This window comes from Chironomus tepperi, unplaced genomic scaffold, assembly GCF_022539635.2.
Source record: "Chironomus tepperi strain 1889 unplaced genomic scaffold, CSIRO-AGI_Ctep_v1 contig_137, whole genome shotgun sequence".
Lineage (NCBI taxonomy): Eukaryota > Metazoa > Arthropoda > Insecta > Diptera > Chironomidae > Chironomus > Chironomus tepperi.
The window spans coordinates 123314-139471 of record NW_027226259.1 but is presented as its reverse complement, the minus strand read 5'-3'; the positions used below and the strand labels follow the sequence as shown (position 1 = coordinate 139471).

General features: G+C 30.2%; 5 protein-coding genes across 5 annotated transcripts; 2 read left to right on the top strand and 3 right to left on the bottom strand.

The window, feature by feature from the left end:
• Positions 1–63: 63 nt before the first annotated feature.
• Ripalpha (RPA-interacting protein alpha) lies at positions 64–1181 on the bottom strand. The gene is made up of 3 exons (XM_070636804.1): positions 862–1181; positions 542–783; positions 64–484 (listed from the first exon to the last, which is right to left on the bottom strand). Exons 1-3 carry the CDS (start codon positions 1051–1053, stop codon positions 298–300), a joined length of 621 nt encoding a protein of 206 aa, XP_070492905.1. The 5' UTR covers positions 1054–1181; the 3' UTR covers positions 64–297.
• A 105-nt stretch (positions 1182–1286) lies between these two features.
• TfIIEalpha (transcription factor IIEalpha) lies at positions 1287–2873 on the bottom strand. The gene is made up of 3 exons (XM_070636676.1): positions 2586–2873; positions 1572–2532; positions 1287–1509 (listed from the first exon to the last, which is right to left on the bottom strand). The coding sequence occupies exons 1-3, from the start codon at positions 2718–2720 to the stop codon at positions 1325–1327; spliced, it is 1281 nt and encodes a 426-aa protein (XP_070492777.1). The 5' UTR covers positions 2721–2873; the 3' UTR covers positions 1287–1324.
• LOC139087773 (synaptonemal complex protein 1-like) lies at positions 2862–4027 on the top strand. The gene is made up of 2 exons (XM_070636678.1): positions 2862–3017; positions 3075–4027. Exons 1-2 carry the CDS (start codon positions 2988–2990, stop codon positions 3996–3998), a joined length of 954 nt encoding a protein of 317 aa, XP_070492779.1. The 5' UTR covers positions 2862–2987; the 3' UTR covers positions 3999–4027.
• Positions 4028–4139: 112 nt separating this feature from the next.
• Ak3 (Adenylate kinase 3) lies at positions 4140–6197 on the top strand. The gene is made up of 4 exons (XM_070636679.1): positions 4140–4504; positions 4679–4692; positions 4752–5061; positions 5442–6197. The coding sequence occupies exons 1-4, from the start codon at positions 4474–4476 to the stop codon at positions 5741–5743; spliced, it is 657 nt and encodes a 218-aa protein (XP_070492780.1). The 5' UTR covers positions 4140–4473; the 3' UTR covers positions 5744–6197.
• A 257-nt stretch (positions 6198–6454) lies between these two features.
• On the bottom strand, positions 6455–15947 carry Bcat (Branched chain amino acid transaminase). The gene is made up of 6 exons (XM_070636675.1): positions 15652–15947; positions 9708–9935; positions 9305–9514; positions 8046–8583; positions 7831–7985; positions 6455–7759 (listed from the first exon to the last, which is right to left on the bottom strand). Exons 1-6 carry the CDS (start codon positions 15667–15669, stop codon positions 7571–7573), a joined length of 1338 nt encoding a protein of 445 aa, XP_070492776.1. The 5' UTR covers positions 15670–15947; the 3' UTR covers positions 6455–7570.
• Between the last annotated feature and the right edge of the window lie 211 nt (positions 15948–16158).

The window sequence follows — 16158 nt, the reverse complement described above, 5'->3', positions numbered from 1 at the left end:
CATTATAATGATTCAATTTCGACTTCTGGAAGACGTTTTAAGCCAATAAATAATCAAGTTAACTTTTTAAAATTTTTGGCTTCTTATATTTTTATTATAAACACATTTTGACTGACACAAAAATCTATTTTAAGCAGTTTCTTGTGATGATAACATCTAACGATATTTTTGGCTATTTATGCATGAACTTAAGATTAATTGCAGACAAATTAAAAACTTTTTTATAGCAAAAAACATGAATTATTGTCACAGCATTAAGTGAAAAAGAAAATTATCATAATTTTGATGATTCTCCGGCTAAATCAACTCGAGGATTGATGAGTAGTAGTCGCAGGAAGCGCAAAAGGCATTTAATCCGAGTACATTGAAGCCATCCTTTGGTTCAGTGAAAAATGTTAATTTATCTAAGCACCGCTCTTCGTGAATTTTGACATTCATTAAGATGATTCCATAAAATTCGTTTAGTGATTTTGGGTAGTAAAGTCTGGAAGTAACAAAATAATGTCACTGGATGTTTTGTCAACATTAAGGATCTACATACCTCAGTCCACAGTTACATGAAATAATATTTTCCTTAAGATTCAATAAGTTTTTAAGACAGACAGGACAGAAAATTTGATTCTCGTCAGTGCCTGTAAGTGTCATAAATTCCTTCTCATATTCTTCATTCTGCCATTGATCCCAGTTGTTAAAAATTTCTTGTAATATATTGTCGTGCAGTTCAATATCATGTTCCATTTCTTGTTGCACTAGCTCTTCTTTCACAATAGACTTAATTAATTGCTAAAATGATCATTCAAGGTTTTTGGAGGGAAAATTTGTAAGATTCAATGAATAAATGGAATTAATTAATTTTCTTACTCTTTTCTCTATTGTCGCACTTCTGGCAGACGAGAATGCATTTTCTCTTGATTGCTTCATCTTATTCCTACAGTTTTGTCTAAGTAAGTCACGTAATTTCGGCGATCCATGCTTCAACATTAATGCACAATTTCTTGCACGTATTTTCTGTTCAATTGAAGTATGATATGTTGGTGAAGCGCTTACATTCATTTTTGTGATAGTCCTTTGATGTTAATTAATGCTACTATATCCAAATAATGTGATGAAAATAAATTAAAAGTAATATCGGCGCTGTATACTAGTTTAATTAATGATTTTAATTCCGAGATTATTTTGCACCAGCCAATAACATAAACATTAATTTAAATTTTTTTCAACCGTTACGATTTGTACTAAATTTAAAAATGTAATGACAGTTGAAATAAATTTCTGATTATAGGAAACATAGACTTTTATTAATTAAATATCTTAGCTTAATACATTAGAATAAATGTTCATAATATTCCTGATAAATTTGAATATACTGAGCTTTCTCATGTGGTGTCATTCGTTCAATAAGCTCTTTGTTGTCTGTAACTTCAGTCACTGGATATGGTTTATTTCCAATCATCACAGTAGGCACGTCATCTTCAGAATCTTCATCCTCATTCATCATATCGATAACAGCTGGAAATAAGAATTTTTATAGATATTTAAATTAATTAAAATAATAGCTGCAAGTGACTTACGGATCTCAGTTCTGTCAATTTCCTCATCATCGTCATTACTGGAATCGCCACCACTCGAATCGTCTGGATTATTAAGGTTCTTGACAGCATCGTTATTAGCCTTTGTCGTTTGTTTCTCATGAGCCAGCAATACGGACATAATATTCTCTTCTGCTTCCTTTTTGCCTTTTGTTGGAGCTGTTGATGGTGCCTGCCATTGATTTGTTTTTGCTGAGTTCTGTGCAACTTTCTCGAGAATTGATTCTGTGTCCATTGATTCTTCTTTCGTTGTAACTGTACTTTCAGTCATCCAAATTGGTCTTTCTTTCTTAGGAGCTGTTGATTCTGTCGTGTCTGCTTCTCCAATTGTGATGTCCACTCGAGCATCTTCAGCAGCAAAACCACCATTTCTTGTAGCTTCTCCTGACCAAATCTCTGCTCCTGGATGATCATTAGGCTTAATAATTCCACGTATAACATCAATATCTATTGGCTGTGGTTCTAAAACTTCTGGTGCCAATTTGATTCCTTCCACTTGTCTTAAAAGATCGTAGAGTGACTGAAGCTGTTCGTTAAACCTTGCTAACATCAATCGAGAATCTTTTTTCGGAATAGCCGATAGATCCTCTTCAACAGAACTGCCACAGAATGTACATCTTAATTCTCCTGTTTCTAGGTCAAATAATTGATCAATTTCCAAGTCTGTGAATGGTTTGCAGCAATTTGTGCATTTGAAATTTGCTCTGGATGTTGCATCACGTTCTTCTGTCTCTAATCTCTTTCTCATAAGATCTAGTTTGTACTTAATTACATTAACAAACGTCTTATAATTGATAAAATAATAATTAACTTTATGAGCCTTCCCGTCAATTGCTGTTTCCATTTTCAGTCTTGCCTGTAAGAATTTATCATTCTTCAGCATTGTCAATCTTGCTCTAAGCATCTTTTTCTCGAATTTAAGTAGCTCTGCAATGTCATCTTCCTGAATAATTTTATGTATTAATGCTCGATTTATATTAATTTCGGTAAATTTACCTTCATGCACGGATTTCTGACTAACATGTCTATTATGAGAGCATCCTCGATTGTGTAGAATCCACGGACAACTATACGAGCTAATTGCTTCAATGAACTTGGTATTTCATACGTTAATTCACTCTTATTTGACATTTTAATTTAAGCACAGTTTTATGAATTGTTTTCAAATTGAAATATGTATTGGTATGTGTGTGTTTTTATGACTTCGTTTGAATTTCAAAAATACGTTAATATAAAGTGGGGAAATGCTGTCAGTTTTTGTTTACATGTTATTTCAACTTTAAAAACAAAATCTTTATTTCATTTTTGTGACGTATAGAGTCGTTTTAAACCACTGTAATTAATGTTTAAATTATAAAAATTCAAAAAGTAATCGAGTACTGATAAGGAATACCTGAAATGGCTGATCAAACATCAGCTTCCAAGAATGTAAGTAAAATTTCATACAAAAATTTTCATTAATTAATAAAACTCATCTATTTCTAGGCACAAACCATAAAATCAGAACGACAAATAGAACTTTTAAAGAAAAAGATCCAAGAACTAACATCCGAGAATCAAATATTGCGTGAAATTAATGTAAAATTACAAATTGAAAATTTCAACTTACAGAAGAAATTAGAAAGTAAACAGCTAGATGAGGAACTCGATTATGGAGAGATAGAAAAGCTAGACGCAGAAACAGATGATCACTTAAAATCGGATAATGTATATACAATAGATTTTGAAAATGAAAACGAAACAGAAACGGCTGAAAGAGAGGAATATTTGGAACAAGAAGAACCAATATACGCAATCCAAGAAGAAGAAATACTTAAACATGATCAGCAACTCGATTGTAAGCCATTAAAAAGAGATTACTCAGAGGTATTTGTGGAAAAGGACATAATTGAGGAAAAACCATTGAGCAAAGTACCTAAAGAAGATAACAGCAGCTACCAAATCACAATCATAAATCCTGAGTACCTGGATGATGATGTGGAAACGATTGAAACAGAGAGTGGTGAAATAACACCGAAAGATGCAATTGAATACATTTATAAAATAGCATCAAAAAGCTCAATGACAGAGAAAATCAAGTCAATCGAAAAAGGCAAACAGAAGGACTCAGCATTTGTCAGTAAAGTACTGGATCTCTTATTTGATCGAGTAACACTAGCAAATTCTACAGCTCATGGCCAAAAATGTCAATCAAAACTTCATCTTCAGCTTCCTGCACGACCACCACTAGATCCAGTAAAAATGGACTTAAGTTTGAAGGCATTCATGTATAGACTATTTCAAGAAGAAATATCAGAGGCCGAAAAGCAAGCTCGACTTAAATTATTTAACAAATTAGTAAATGATAAGATTCAAAATTGTAGAAAATGTCTAACTCGTACTGATGCATCAAAAGTGCTTGAGACATGAAAAATAAACATGACTTGTTCAAATTTTTACAGTTTTGCCTTATCACTATTTTGATTGTATGTCCAAAGGGATACAAACTCAATAATTTTGTCACATCTGTTCATCTCACATGCTTCAAACTGACAGTATGGCAATGAATTTTCAAAATATCAGGAAGATATTTCATTTACATAATTCCAAAATAGCTTGATATAAAATAATAATTAGCTAATTTAATAGAATTAAATGTAATATAGTAAGACAAGTGACAATAACATTAAGCACAAGTGTCAAAGTATCAAAATACATCATATCTGCTTTCGATCATCGAGTGTCTTTTTTTGTGTGTTTGTTGTTTCCCACTTCTTTTATCACTCTATACCTATAACAAAAAATTTAGACGCCTTATCAACAGCTCGCATAAAAAGTTTCATTCCAAATCTAAATCTTGGCACGTTTAAGTCAGTCTAAAGGAACCAAAAATAATATTGTAAAAATGTCAAAGTTATTTCGTGCATTAATAATGGGTAAGCTAGAATCTTATTAATATTTACAGAACATAGTGTCATTATCGATAATTTGAGACAGAAAAGCATACCTGAATGTGCCTCACCTTCAGATATTATTGCTGTATTATTCAAAATGTTGTTTTTCTTCTTCTTTTCTCTTTCGGTGTCTGTTTCGTGTTCACAAACATACAGGTGCTCCTGGTTCGGTAAGTTAGATCTTTAGAATATCTTATATAATGCAACTAAAATTATCATTTTTATGTAGGGTAAAGGAACGATCTCAGGAAGGATCACTAAATTCTTTGACACGACTCATTTAAGTACTGGAGATGTCTTGAGGAATAATATCGAGAAACTCACACCTTTGGGGATTGAGGCTGAAACTTATATTAGAAAGGGTAGTTTAGTTCCCGATGATAGCATGGTCAAGTGTATTTTGGAGGAGATTAAGGACATAAAAGGATCATTCTTACTTGATGGATTTCCTCGTACAAAGACACAAGCTGAAAAGTTATGGGAAGTGCAGAAAATTGAATCTGTTATTAATCTTGTTGTACCTTATGAATTGATTGTAGGTAAGTGATCAGACTTTTATTTGTAGTATGTTGGCACACCCTTTTGCATTTTTGTTGTTGACTGGATGTCAAATTTGTAGAAAATATTTAATCTAAATAGAATTTCAAGGCAATTTAGCATTCAAATGAAAGATCTGTGCATAAATTAGTAGCTACATATAACCAGTTCTTAGAAAACTAGACTGAGAATGTGAAATAAGTGAATTTAAGAAATTTAAAATTTTATCGTTTCAGTGTGTTAGTAAATTTTGTTTTGAATGTGTTAGTAATTTTTAAATAATTTCCGTTATTATCACAAACGATCTTTTAAATCCACAAACTTATCTTGAATGCCTTTAAATCTCTTAATCTAATAATTTAATTCCTTAATGCATCAACAGAACGCGTCAAATTACGTTATGTCCATATGCCAAGTGGTCGCGTATACAATCTCGATTATAATCCACCAAAAGAGCCAATGAAAGATGACGTCACGGGCGAGCCATTGATTAAACGTCAGGATGATGACCCAGATATTTTAACGAAACGCCTTCAAGTTTATGACAACGAGACAAAACCTGTTTTAGAATTCTATAAGGAGAAAGGTATTTTGAATGAATTCCAAGGAAATACATCGAATGAAATCTGGGCAAAATTGAAGCCATGGTTAGAGGAACATATGGATTTGAAGCAAGAAGAGTAAATACTGATTCCATCTGTAGTTAGTGGTTTTTAGAGCGTTTCCGCACAAAATTTATTCAATTGTGTTCCATTTTTATAATTTTAAGTTGTAACGTACAAATTTTATTTGAATTTGAAAAAAGAATTTAAGGGACGAAAACTATGAATTTGAAATTCCATTTACCGTTATTTTTTAAAAATCATTTGAGAAGGGAATTTAATGATCAAATGAATATTTTAGTCATCCAATTACCTGTTACCTCTACCATGAACTTGTCATTTAATACCAATTAGTTATGCCACGTGTATGAACCGTTGTTTATGTTAAATAACAATTTATAAGGAAATGATTTGTGTGCTAAAATGTTCTTATGGTGCAGGAATTTTATTATCTTTATAATGACGATTAATGTAGCTGTAAAGTTCAAGTAAATGAAATAAACAAAAAGTGTTTTTATATATCAAGAAAGAAAAAAATATTCACAGCTTTTATTATTCAGCTTTGTATGAGTTTTGATATACATTATTATACAAAAATCAGAATTTTAGAACCTAAACACAATTTTTACTCATCATCTAGTCACAAAAATACCTTAATACAAAAATAATTTTTTAGAAAAGTGCGAAAATTTTTTTAATAATTTTTTGTCGCCAATTCATTAAATGCATATTGATACATTCCTTTTTCTTCCTTCCAAAATAAATATTTTCTCCTTAATATGTAAATTTATTAAATTTTTTTATTATAAATAGAAGTCTCTTATCGTTCAGCAACTTGCCAGGCATTTAATAAAGTCCGTACAGCATAAAAATCTAATAATGGCCATCTGCTTGTCACGACAATCACGTGACAAAAGTAACGATCGTTTTATTTATGACTTTTTACTGCCAATATTCAGATATTACTTCAAATTGAGTGATGTCGAGGCTGGATGGGATTTAGTGCCAGTTCCTTTGTAATTTCCATTATTCCTTTGAGGGACAAGACTCATAAAAGTACAGTTTCTTCAAAATTTGAAGCAATTTCAATTATTTCCTAGCTATCAGTTACATCCGGTCACTGATAAGCAACTCAGTCATGAAGTTTTTCATACTGTACAGCAATGCAATGCGTTTGCAATCAATAGGATTCATAATTTTCTCCAATCCTTGACTTATTTCCTTGTTTGCGTCTTTTAATTAATTTATAGTCGTTAAAAGCTATCCAAATTGTGAGTAAAATAAAAAAGATGCCTTACAGCCTTACAGCTAGTCCAAAAATAATCGTAAATATAATGTTGTATACTTCCAGAAGTATGTACGGCAATGACAAGTGTTATTTATATCCATAGGAATTTATAGCTTAAATGGGTGAAATTCCATTTTCAGAAAATCTTTAGGCAGTTTTCTAGCACTCCATAATTGTTGTATGGTCCCGTACCCGAAAGCACAGCTAACTGGATTCATATCATACGCAAAACAGTCATGCATTCACCTTTGACTATATACGCATAAAATTCTTTTTAGATAGATTGTTAGAAAATTTTCCTTTAAGTTATTCATTTCGAGTTAGTGATCGGAAGGCAAGCATGATTAGATTTTTTTCATCATAATTTTAATTCAATTGAACATTTTCCACATATTTTTTTTTGTACTTAAAAAATTAATTGAAAAGTCTTGCTCTCATCTCATCCGTGTAGTGATTCGATTGCACGATATAACATGTTGTACTTTACAATGTGTGTGTGTATATGCTATATCCATCCGTGTGTTTTTATCTCGTTATAAAAAAAATCCTTAATCCTATTTTGGCAATTATATTTTTTTTACACATATATTCAGTAGAAATTAAATTATTCGCATGAGGTCATTAATCAATTTCTATTGCCCATGGATGCTTTACTCGTCCATATTGAATATCCAAAAGTGTATTGCGCATTTGGATCCATACTGAATCACTGTTTTCCATTGTTGGAATTAACAAATTTTCACCCATGTAAAATATTCTTTCAATCGGTGATACCACACATGCTGTTCCAGCTCCAAACATTTCTAAAACCTATAGATCAAGACAATAAAGAGACAATGAGGATTGGATGATATAAAAGCTTCCTTTTGTTTACAACTTACTCTGTTTTCGTAAATTGCTTTCTTAAGCTCATGCATTGTGATTTTACGTTCGGTGACTTTGCATTGATTCCATTCACGAGCTAGTCCAAGAATTGAATGACGAACAATTCCAGGTAAAATGAGACCATTTAATGGTGGTGTAATAAGTTCACGTTCTATTGTGATAAGATTACAGTCAGATTAAATGATACTATACTTGTAAAAGTATATCTTACCTCCATGTTCATTGATCATGTGTACAAATACATTCATTGTACCGACTTCAGTGACTTGATGATCATCTCCATAGAGCCATAACACTTGTTGGAATCCTTGTTTTGTTGCTTCCTTTTGTACATGAATTGTACCAGCATAATTGGATCCCATTTTTTTGTCACCAACACCACCTGGCCAGGATCTTGTGAAACGTGGATCTGCTAATAATGAAACTCCACCAGTTTGTTTTCCAGCAAAGTAGCCTCCAACAGGAGAAAGAATTGTATACAAAAGTGCGGAATCTGATGATGCAACACCGAGAGTTGGTTCAATTCCGATGAGTGTAGGGCGAATATATAAACTGGCAGATTCTGTGTGCGGTACCCACTCTTGATCAATTGAAACAAGCCTTGAGATGCATTTGATGAATTCTTCAGGTTCGAATGATGGAAGACCGGAACGTTGAGCGCTAGCATTCATTCTAGCCATGTTCAGATCGGGTCTGAAGAGACGAATTTTACCATCGACACCTCTGAATGCTTTCATACCCTCGAACAGCTGATGATATAAATGGGGAAATGGAACGTAAATAACAATAACAAATGATTCTAGGTTTTTGAATAAATATTAATTACGAAAACAGGAAAATATTTTGCCTAATAAATTACACACTCGTTATGCACTATTCATTAATAAATACACATTGCACATGTTCGTCCACTTATTCATAATAATGCACACGAGATGTGTGTAGTTACTTAAGTCAATTTTGCATTTCAATTGATCTGTTTTTGTAGCTTTGAATAACAAAGACTACATCAGAACTTTGTGACGTCTATTATCGACTGTCATACGGCTAGTATTGATAATGAAACATTTTTAAGTTCCAATTTTTCTATTTTTAAAACATTTTGCGTACAATAAACTAAAACAAAGTGAGTTCATGGATTTGTTTCGTCTGTGAATTTAATTGATAATGTGTGCAATAAGCTACAATCTATTGGAACTGCTACTTAATTAAAAATCATCTGATTTCTGTTTTTCACAACTAGTTCACAATTAAATTTACAATTTACTATAAAATTTCCATTGGAAAACGTAATGAAATTGACATTGGATTCAAATTAAGAAATTTAAATTTTAAAAAGTCGTTAAATAATCATCCAGGAAGTGAGAGAAATAAGAGCTTCATTTAAACTAATAGCTGCAAAATTATCTATTTTCCTTGCTTCCGCATCAATAACAAGTCGTATTAATAGGACATATTTCGGACACTCACCTCAACAGCATAATGTAAGACTTTAGCAGCTGGATGAATGACAAGATTTTCCATTGGACAAATTTCGGGTGTCTGCCATCCTCCAAGACGCTTATGGTAGGTAGCTTTGAACATATGATCGGTGAAGATTTTACCAAACTGAAGATCATCAGCATCTGGTTTAGGTTGCAATTGATGTGGACCAGCTAGCCTCACTCGTAATTGTGAATACTATTACAATCATAAGAGAATAATGTGCTATAATAAATGTTGGAGAAATTAGCATTTATTCAAGTTTGCGGGAAAGTGCTAACAACTTGGCAATCTAAATAGGAAGAATTAGCTCGCGTGTGAGCTTCATGACGTACTTGATGTCATTGATACATCTAATACTTGAATAATTAAAATATAAAGAAATATTTACAGTGAACTGCTCGCCAACATCAGCATCGTGTTTGAATGATTTCCCGACTGGATAATAATATTGTGTTTCCTCTGCTTGTGCCTTCAAGTCATTGATTTTTGGAAAATCCTGTTCATCTTCAATCTTCAATGCCTCTTGGAGACGTCCTGTGCTGCACATACGAACATGTTGTTGATACAACTTGTGCTGAATTTCGAATACTTTTCTTACAATGTAAGGCAAACTTTTCTGTAAAGAGATTAGCAGACATTCAAAAATTAGTTAATCAGCAATGCTTTACTTAGTCTCGTTTCAATTAATTCATGTATGAAAATATTTTTGTTAAAGTTCATTGGAGGTGAGCATTGAGTAAATAAGAAAGCATGATAAGAACGACGCGTCATTGGCAATAAAAAATTTTTTTAATTCAAGTCCCGTGTATTGTCTTGTGACGTAAAAGTTCATGACACGAAGCTATTTACATTCTCGCTTGTGCGGTTAAGTAAATATTTATAAATCTTCAGGAACTTTTCTTGCCGGTTCTTGCAAAAATTATTGAGATAAGCTTATCTCTTTTTGGCTTGTTTATCACATTCTGGTTAGTTGGAAGAAGCATTAGTAATTAAATGATGTTTGCTGACAGCTGATATGGGTTAGATTAAGCCGTATCTTACGAGTGAAAAGTTTGGGTGTTGCTTCTTATTGGAAAGTCTTTAACGACCTTTAAGGGTAATAAATTTGTTTGATAAATAGTTGGAACTAAAGGAATTTACGACTGAGTGAACTCGAATCGAGTTGATTCATCCCAACTTCTAAGTCTACTCTGATGAATTCTTTTATATTTTAACGAAAACTTTTCAAATTTTAAAGCGTTGCTTTAAACCTTGAACTTTTTAAATTTGCAAAGTTCGTTACACTCTTAAAATTCCATTCTTACATAATGTTCTCGTACGTAAAAGAACTTTCCAGATACGATATCATGTTTATTTTACAAAATTACTTCTTTTTATCAGTTAATTAATTTTACAACATTTCCCATTCATGTTCAGCCAATGATAGTAATTTTAAAGTCGCGTGATTTGGAAACTACAAATCGAACATAATTGATAAGGCTCCTACGTCATTGCTCCTTGGAAACATAATTTTATTAATAGAATCATGATCTTTACAGTCAACCAAAACCATTCCCTCTTTGTCTAATGACTCTAGTCTGATGATAGGATTAAAGACTTTAAAGATAAGGTTGATATTTCTAATTATAATTAAAGCAAATCCTCTTGACTACTCATCAGTCAAATCAATTTTCCTTTGTGTTTTATACACGAACTGGCAACATTAAATAGTCTAGTAATAATACTGATAAGAACAACATGTGTTATCAACCAGCCGAAGAGGAAAGCAAGCAAAAAAAATATGGGCTCGATTCAGTTAATGTGAATTGTTATCAAGTATCAAGTTGTATTGAAAAGCTACAATTATTATCTCCCGACGGTTTGCGATAAATGAATATGCTGATTTATGGGAAACACTAAAAATTTATTTATCAACAACGTTCACTGGATTAAAAGAGCTTTATCAGTCATATGATATTATCGATGAATGTATGTATCACCAGATGTGTCCTTCGGTAAATCCTACATAAATTCAAAATGAGCCTTTATCTAAATCCACAATGACTTGGCTTAATTAAAGCAAATATTTCTAATTACTAAAGATAATTGAAAAGTAATTATGGACGTCAGTTTTTGTGATAACCTCAAGCAGAGCGTGTGACGTGGATGAAGAACCTTGTGGAATGAATTAGTGACATATGTAGAAATTGGACGTGAAGATTAATGTTTTCAATTATTTAAGGAGTGACTGTGATTGTCAAATCACATAAGTCATTCTGCATAGGGATACACTTTGGTGTTTGCACTTGAACTTAATCAAGATCACCAAATAATAGCAACAATACCAGTTATTTTCCTATTGTTGAGACAGTTTGATCACTAGACGTTCATATCGACACGACTAGTAACATTGGAAAGCTCTCATGAATTTCCTCGTGTCTACTAAATGCTGATAAGGAACAGAATTATTTTTCGATCAATAAACCACTTGAACTTCTATCAATCTATTGTAAAATGAGTGTAATCGGCATGATCTTAGTGAGCATTGAAATGTTTGTTGTTGAAGTGAAAAAGTGCGAAAAAAATTTGAATAAATTTAGAATATTCTAGTTCTTTTAGATTTAATCAGTAAATCCATAAAGCCTAAGCGATAAGAACAACTCTTTATCATCCTTGCAACAGTATTTATTACTGTTGGTCAGTGAAGAAAGTAAGATTAATGACAAAAATTAAAAAAATTAAAAAAAAAAGAACGAAAAAATTCGTCACTTGAGGTTATCAACACAGCAAGGTCAAAAGACATCACACAGATATTCCACTTTATGTTATTTCGAAAAGAAATCTGTGACTTGAAAGCAATATATTCATGCACGATCGAGGTTGCAAATTGCCATTTTGGAAATTAAATTTTATTGAAAATTGTTTCAAGAAAACTTCCAGTGAAACGAGTCTGTAGCTTGCTGTACATACTGTTTGCATTAAAACACCTGTTGCATGTACACGACAGCTATAATTTTTATATCGAGTAACAAAAGAGGATGTCTTTGTATTAAAATTGTGCATTTTTTTATATACTTAAAAGCTCTGATCCGCGACTTTAATATCAAATAATCATGAAAAAAATATCAGGCAGTCTATAAATAGAATGCCGCAGTTCATATAATGCCACAATATACACACATTCTACTGTTACTTCTTCTTCGCATCTATTTCAAGTTCATGATAAATCTCGTGCTGTATGTAATGACGCGTCCACAAAAAAAAGAATCAAAATTTCTCATTTTTCTGTCACTTAAAAAATGGTTTATTGATAAGACGCAATAACTTAATGGAAGTGACATAAGGTGCTTTCGTATACAGGAATATCTTTAAATAAATTTCAATATTCCAATTTTTTTTTTACATGTTATATGTGAACGACAAGTGTGTGTGGAGGGAAATGTACGTAGAAATATTTAAATCAAACTTTATATTTTGCTTATTTTAATATCAACCAATAATTTACGGTTCTACTTACGTAAATAATTATATTTTTGGTTAGCTTGCATAAATTAATTGAAATTTTTGAATTTTTTGTATTTGCAGGCAAAATGTGAAGCATATTATGATAGGTTCTATATGATTGAAAACAAGAATGTTCGAGTGAGGCGCCAGTAAGTTATAATATTATTTATTTATTTATTTGCAAACCTTGAGTGTATGAAACTTTCAATAATTACTTAGTCTAAGAGATTCTTTGGAATTTTTTATATTTAGAAATTGAACAATTGAAAATTTTATTGTAAAATTCTAAAAAATTGCTAGTTTTAATAGAATTGAACTCAGTTTTGAAGTCTGAGACTTCAAGTTCAGACTTTAGGTAACCAAAATACTTAATATTGGTTCTTCATAATGAAATTATATAACAGATAATAAATATTTACAAACTCAGCAATTTTGTAATTGCAAAAATCATAATAAATCTTAGTAACCTTTGCAATTTTATTTTGAAAACTGGTTTGTAAACAACAAAGTGCTCCGATTTCCTAGGAAAATAAACAAAACTTTACGGTATAATCAGTTGGGGGATTGTGGTTTTTCAAATCATCAATGGATTAGTCATTTCCAATGTTAAGATTACTACGACTAAAATATAAATCAAAATTTCCTAAACTTGTTGAACTTTTTGACATTTTGAACCTTAAATTTAGGAAAATCTCGATTTTCCAGTATTAAAATTGATAATAAAATTAAATGATGCAATTTTCAATGAATTTTAACCAGCAATCACGAGACGAGGGAGGGAATATGAATGTAAACAGAGTGCAATGGCAGGCTCTGACATATAAATAAAAATGCTTAGACTGTCGAAAATAGAAACTTAACAAAAATTATTATCAATGCACAATGACTTAAATAATTTAAATAAAATTTCAAGTAAAAATGCGCAATTAATGGAAAAAAAGAATGTTGAACTAGATTTATCAGGAATGGATTTTATATGAATAATTTGAACTAGACTGTAAAGATCATAATGCTTGTGATTGTGAAAGACATGATGAGTAGACAATTGGTGTCAGAGATCATTAAGAATGTCGCATTATTGAATACTGTTTGTACATTTTATGAAATGCTTAACAAATTTCAGGTAGATTTTGTGACTTGAAAGTGCAACTCAATGATGCAAGAATATTCATGACAAAACTCGTTTCGATTTATGCACTGATAAAAATGATTTAATATTTTGTATTAGATTTTTATGAGAAAATCTAATACAAAATATTAGATTTGCCTCAAATACAAAAATATTAAATTTTAATACATTTTTATTAATTTTTTGAGAAAAAATTTAAAAAGAAAAAAACCGTTGTGTTCAACCCAAATTTAATATAATCGTATTAAAATTTAATACTCGCATATTAAATTTCTTTAATTTTTTAAATCTGAAAAATACGTTAAAAATCATTAAATCTAATATTTGTTTTATTTGATTCTAAAAAAATTTTATTAAAATTTATTTAAATTTATATTGAACATGCTTTTTCATCTATGCTTATCGGTGCTTGCTTAAGCTTCCATTGCGTAATGATTTAATAATTAAAAGGACTTCATGTCGATTTTTCCAGCTGTAAAATGTACATAGAATTATTATAATGAATTATTATAAGTAATTAAATTTTATTACCATTAGATGTTTGAATCAGTGTCCCAAATCCAAATTAATTTAGACTTTCCTCTAGTTTTCCATCTTTCTCCATAGAGCATCCAGTCCAGATCGGTTCGATATTAATTTACTAAAAATAAAATTTTCATTAGCACATGAATTTTTATGAAATTTAATCAAAAGTTACCTATGGTTATATCTTCAGTTTTATTAAACTATATATTATTTGTAAGCTCTTTATAAGCTTTAATTTTGCTAAAATACTCATTTAAAACACAGAGTTTAGAATATTTTAATTATTAAGTCTGAAATTGTAATGACACTTCACATTTTTTTTTACTAATAGAAATATATTAAAATTTAATACAAAAATATTAAATTTTAACATGAATTTTAATACTAAAGTATTAAATTTTAATATTGTAAAATATTTAATAGTAAAATATTGAATTTTAATACTAAAATATTAAATTTTAATATAAATTTTAATACTGAAGTATTAAATTTTATTATTGTAAAATATTTAATAGTAAAATATTGAATTTTAATACTAAAATATTAAATTTTAATATAAATTTTAATACTGAAGTATTAAATTTTATTATTGTAAAATATTTAATAGTAAAATATTGAATTTTAATACTAAAATATTAAATTTTAATATAAATTTTAATACTGAAGTATTAAATTTTATTATTGTAAAATATTTAATAGTAAAATATTGAATTTTAATACTAAAATATTAAATTTTAATATAAATTTTAATACTGAAGTATTAAATTTTATTATTGTAAAATATTTAATAGTAAAATATTGAATTTTAATACTAAAATATTAAATTTTAATATAATGGTATTAAAATTCAATAGAAAATTTTAAAACATTTGGATTTTAAACAAAAAACCAATAAAAAACTATTAGAATCTAATAAAAAATATTAGAAAATAGTTTAATACAAATCTAATATGAAAATATTACAATTATTTTTATCAGTGTGCATGTTTTTTGAATAGCCAAGCACTTTTTTTTGTGTATGCCTGAATTATGCGAGTATTTTTATCAGTCATCAACATTTTTTTTTTTTGCGGAGAGGAACTTGTGGAGGGAATATGAAATTATAGCAGTATCGAAAAGTCTCGATTATTCTCATAAATTATGCTCAATTTTGCCATGATAAATTCGTGAATAATTTAATGATATGTCTACATACCTTTCCGTGCATGCTCATTGTTGCTATAGAATTTCTTGATTAAAATGTGGGACAGTTATTTTAAGTAATTTATTATTTATAAATTAATTGCACTGATTGCAAGTCTTTCTCTTTTTAATTCAATATTTAATGAATTTTCAGCCACTTGTTTTCTTTTGCTGAAACTTTAAATGCCTTAATGCCTCTCAATAATTTTTTTATATATTTTTTTTGCTTCACTTTATCACTTAAACTCACTTGCTGCTTTTTTTTCGGCTTGTTCCGAACACCACAAACTATGAAAAACGACTGAGTTGAGGGAGAAAATGATCGTTGCTTTAATATTTCTCGGACGACGATGATCGGTTTTCGGCCCGAAGACAACACGAAGTTGCTGTCTCTCCATTTTTCACTCACAAAAGTAGGATATCACTCGTGCCTCTAAAAATTATTTAAGAATCGTTACTTACACTCACATAAAGTCATGAGGCGATCGAAATGCTTAGCTGTAGCTGTAGTAAATTAAGT